The sequence below is a fragment of the Nymphaea colorata genome, chromosome 7, assembly GCF_008831285.2.
Source record: "Nymphaea colorata isolate Beijing-Zhang1983 chromosome 7, ASM883128v2, whole genome shotgun sequence".
Taxonomy (NCBI): domain Eukaryota; kingdom Viridiplantae; phylum Streptophyta; class Magnoliopsida; order Nymphaeales; family Nymphaeaceae; genus Nymphaea; species Nymphaea colorata.
The window spans coordinates 13,501,900-13,506,005 of record NC_045144.1 but is presented as its reverse complement, the minus strand read 5'-3'; the positions used below and the strand labels follow the sequence as shown (position 1 = coordinate 13,506,005).

The 4,106-nt window shown below is 38.9% G+C and overlaps 1 protein-coding gene across 1 annotated transcript; it reads right to left on the bottom strand.

Moving 5' to 3' along the window:
* Positions 1-2,494: 2,494 nt before the first annotated feature.
* Positions 2,495-3,654, bottom strand: LOC126410202 (disease resistance protein RUN1-like). Its single transcript, XM_050078621.1, has 4 exons — positions 3,651-3,654; positions 3,412-3,491; positions 2,797-3,264; positions 2,495-2,659 (listed from the first exon to the last, which is right to left on the bottom strand). The coding sequence occupies exons 1-4, from the start codon at positions 3,652-3,654 to the stop codon at positions 2,495-2,497; spliced, it is 717 nt and encodes a 238-aa protein (XP_049934578.1).
* Positions 3,655-4,106: the final 452 nt, after the last annotated feature.

The following is a 4,106-nucleotide window of genomic DNA, read 5'->3' as shown; positions in this document are numbered from 1 at the left end:
GGGGACTTGTAAAATGAGTTAAATAGGGTTTAAAGGCTCTAATTGACCATCCTTAGCCAATTTACACGAGCTAAGTGGGCTGGGTTAAGTTTGGTCAACTTTGGTTCAGACCTAACTGATCAAAAGTTCCAGAGTTTATACCCTTCTCATGTTTTCCAAATCTATCATCCACTTTCCTTGTGGCTCCGCTGTAGGCTTTGGTCCATAGTCGCGAAGAATCTTTCCGAGCAGTGAACTTTGGTGCTCATGCTGCAGTTCTGTGCCTTCTGGAAATTAAAGACAGGCTTGCTCTCTATTCTTGTCATGTGCCTGCCTTAGCCGTGCTCTGGCTCTGTCTTCCTGAGGGATTCCCAGGAGCGACTGCCCTGGATAGGCCTTCATTGCGCGTGTCCATGCTTCCGCTACACACTCGCTCTGAGTGCCCTGCTTTCGTTCTGTAGCTAGCTTTTGGATAGAAAAGTTTACTGTGGGTGCATCTCATTTTTTCTCCCGCCACAAGAATTTCATTGCACCACTTCACTGCAACATCTGCATCAACTGCAGCATCCACAGTAGTTTCATCTCTTTAACCACCATTTGAGTGCCCCTCTAGAGCAGCTCACCCTTCCACCGCAGCCTCCTCCTTGGCATGTTCACAAGGCTCAATGTTTGAGACGTGCTCTCAGCTGCTGAACAGGTTCACAAGGCTCGATGGCTTGGTCTTCAGTATTAATTGCTTTCCTCCTTTTTTTCTTGCTTGAAGTTAATATACGAAATTTTGAAATGATAAAACATTTAGAACTTCTGAATCAGTTTATCGTTGTTCTTTCAAGAGTCCAGTATCTGATCCTTGAGGACGTTCCACCACCTTAGCAGCCAAGAAAATCATTCTAGAAATATGCAATCAAGTGAGAAACGTGTTTTTTGAATCTCTGACATTTGTCAGAATTAGTCTTTCCTTTTCTTCCAAACTTGGTGGGCCTTTAAACCAGAAACAATAGAACCCGCCTTTAAACCGGAAACAATAGAAGAAATGGTACATAAATCAAGTGACCTCCTGCTTCAATAGTTAGGTTTTAATAATTAATACCACTTAAAGCTTACCGTGTAGGCCAAGCTTTGCAACAGATATTTTTTTTTTTTGTCTATGGATTTTAATTCAATACCATCAGACAGTAGACAATATTTTAAGGATTTTAATCTCTGCCAATCATACGCTAAACACTATGAACAATTATCTCTTGGTAATCAATCCATGGATTAAAATCCGTAGATTTTTATCCATGAACTTTGGTAAAGGAATATTAACTTGGAAAATCTAATCAACCGACAGTTTTGCCCTTCAAGACAATTCATAAATAAAGGATAGAGGATAGGGATGACCTGATTATACATAAAATTGAACAGAAAAGGTTATAGACGAGTTTTTTTTCACGAAACTAACTAAATAGTGCTGACTAAATAATGCTGATACCCAAAACAACTTCACAATCAACTTTAATAATATTTTTATATTGTATAGGATTCTCAAAATCATTAGTGCAATTTTTTGGCTTACGAAATTATATATACATGCAAAAAGAAATAATTTTACATAACAATTGTGAATTTTTTTGAACATGCAATTATATGGTTAGTCTTCAGAAAGTTTCACATATGCAAAAAACTCATCTTATGTATTAGGTTACAGTTGACGGCGAAGGTATCCTTCTGCTCTATTTTCAATCCCATGTTAACTTCTTACCTTAAGCCATCTTGGATGTATAAAAGGATGGGTGTGTCCAAGGCTGGATTTGGAAAACTCGAAATGAAAAAGACGGTTTTGAAAAATAGCCGATAAGATAGGAACCACTAAGAAAAATCACTAAAACAGCAATTGCCAAGATTTGTCACTTATTACAGTTATAGTAGACACTACCACACAAATCGTGGCATAACTTGCAGCAATATTGGCATCCATTTGGGGGCTACTAACTTCTGAAGATTACACTCAATTATTAAAAGATACCATAATTCTCATGGTGTGAGACGCAAAATTTCAATGAGGACCTAAAGTCTAAGTAAAAAAGAATGAATCACGATTAAATATGAAGGCTAAAGTTAAAGAGCAGAAGATGTGATAACAAATTAAGCAGGACTCAAAGAGCTTGCAGAATAGTAACACTATGGATTGACTTGAGTGGAAAATAATGTCGAAAGACAATGTCCTAATCACAAAGTAAACGGTTTGGTTCAAGGCTAATGAACAAAGGCCATTAGACCAAATTGTGGGGTCTTGACCAAATTGACATCAGCAAACTAAAATTGCTCCTCTATTACCTAAGCTTGAGTAAGACACCAAGAGAGTCAGAGATAATTAGTTACAATGTCAACACCATGATAGAAATGTAATAAGAACAAATTCAGGCCTCATCCTCCAATACCTTAGATACATCATCCCTATCCCAAAGTCTGCTGTACATGTGAGGATTGAGATTGCCTGCTTCTTTAACTATCCATCTTCCCATACCTGAATTCAGCCATGCATTCTGAACCGATTATCAACATCCATGGTGAGAAGAGACTTGCTTTCAAGAGCATTAATTGCACTATCTGCAGCATAGTGATCTTCCCAGAAGAATAATGCTTCCTCTTTACTTGACCCAATGAGGAAACATGCTACATCCAAAAATACATACTTCTGTGTAAGCTCCAACCCATCATAGCTTATTTTAAGTCTTTCAAGAACTTTTTGATGTGAATGTCTTTGCAATTTTCCCAACTCAACCTCCCATACTCTCTAACTCTATTTATTGAGGAAAAATGTTACCTAAATACTTTTAGAGCTAATGGCAGGCCTCCTGCAACTTTGACAACCTTCTCTGACAAGCCAATAAATTCTGATGTTGGTGGGCTAACTTTAAAGGCATGGAGAGAAAATAATTTAAGTGACTGAGGATATTTTAGCTCCTTGGGGTAGTAAATTTCTAAACCATGAGCAATCAGTGGGGCTCTGTTCCTTGTAGTGATAATAATCTTACTTCCTGCACCAAATACATGCTCTCGTTTTACATGTACTTGGTCACCTACCAATGCATCAAGTTGTTTAGTGTCATCAATGTCATCGAGAACTATGAGCACTTTCTTCCATCCAAATTTTCGTCTGATCGCACTAATTCCATTATTAACCGTGTCTATAACCACACTTGTCTCTTTTGAGATATCCGAAATGAGTTGGCTTGTAGCAAGCAAATCCCATTGTGCTTCTTGGCTTCTTCCCTGATGTCTGAGATGAAGCTGGTGTATCTGAATTCATGAGAGAGCTTATCAAAGATGGTCATTGCAATCGCTGTCTTCCCAATGCCACCTTTTCCACAAATTCCAACTATGTTAATGCCATTGGTTTCTCCTTCCAACCTAATCAATTTCAATAGGTTGCACACCAAGCAGTACCTGCTTCAATATGCTCGAAATCCAGTCACATATCATGGTGCATAGCCTTGCTTCATCCCTGCATGCAGCCAAGTGATATTCTATATGGTAAGAGTAAGCAATAAAACACTCACAGATTATTACAGAGACCTTCTCATGTGAAGCAAACAAATAAGGTAAGGATGCTTCTCCATTTTATTTGCTCTTTCTGACACACACACACATACACACATAAACAGAGGCACATGCTTATTGCATACCCATTTGCGTCAGTTATGAGAGAGTATCCAGCAATTGGCCCTATTGATCTCAAGACGCATCTGTACTTTTCAGTCTGTTCCCTGTCCAAATTAACCTTCTTCTGGTTTTATGTAATAGAAACTTGAAATGATCCACTATCTTCTTTGATGTCAGATGGAGAAACATCAAGAAAGACAGGTATAATCCACTTATTCTCCTTATCATCTTCGTGAATTTCCAGCATCTTGGCAGCCTCGAGCAGACACCATTTCGATTTGGCGAAGTTCTTGGACAAGATGGACATGACAACCTGGGATGCCTTCATGTATCCCAAGATCTCGCTGATCCTTTCACCCTTTCGGAGGCCCACACTGTCGAAGAAGGCAGATATACGGCATTGGTTCAGCTCCTCGTAGAGATGGCTGGTGAAGCGGCCTCTTGTGTCTTTGCCTCTGAAACTCAAAAACATGTTGAAA

Bases quoted from the DNA above. Each gene is read 5' to 3' on its own strand.
- LOC126410202 (XM_050078621.1), bottom strand. The intron at 3,265-3,411 runs GTACTGCTTGGT...TCATGAATTCAG, and splicing joins TTTCGAGCATATTGAAGCAG to ATACACCAGCTTCATCTCAG. The intron at 2,660-2,796 runs GTATTTAGGTAA...GAGCTTACACAG, and splicing joins GCCTGCCATTAGCTCTAAAA to AAGTATGTATTTTTGGATGT.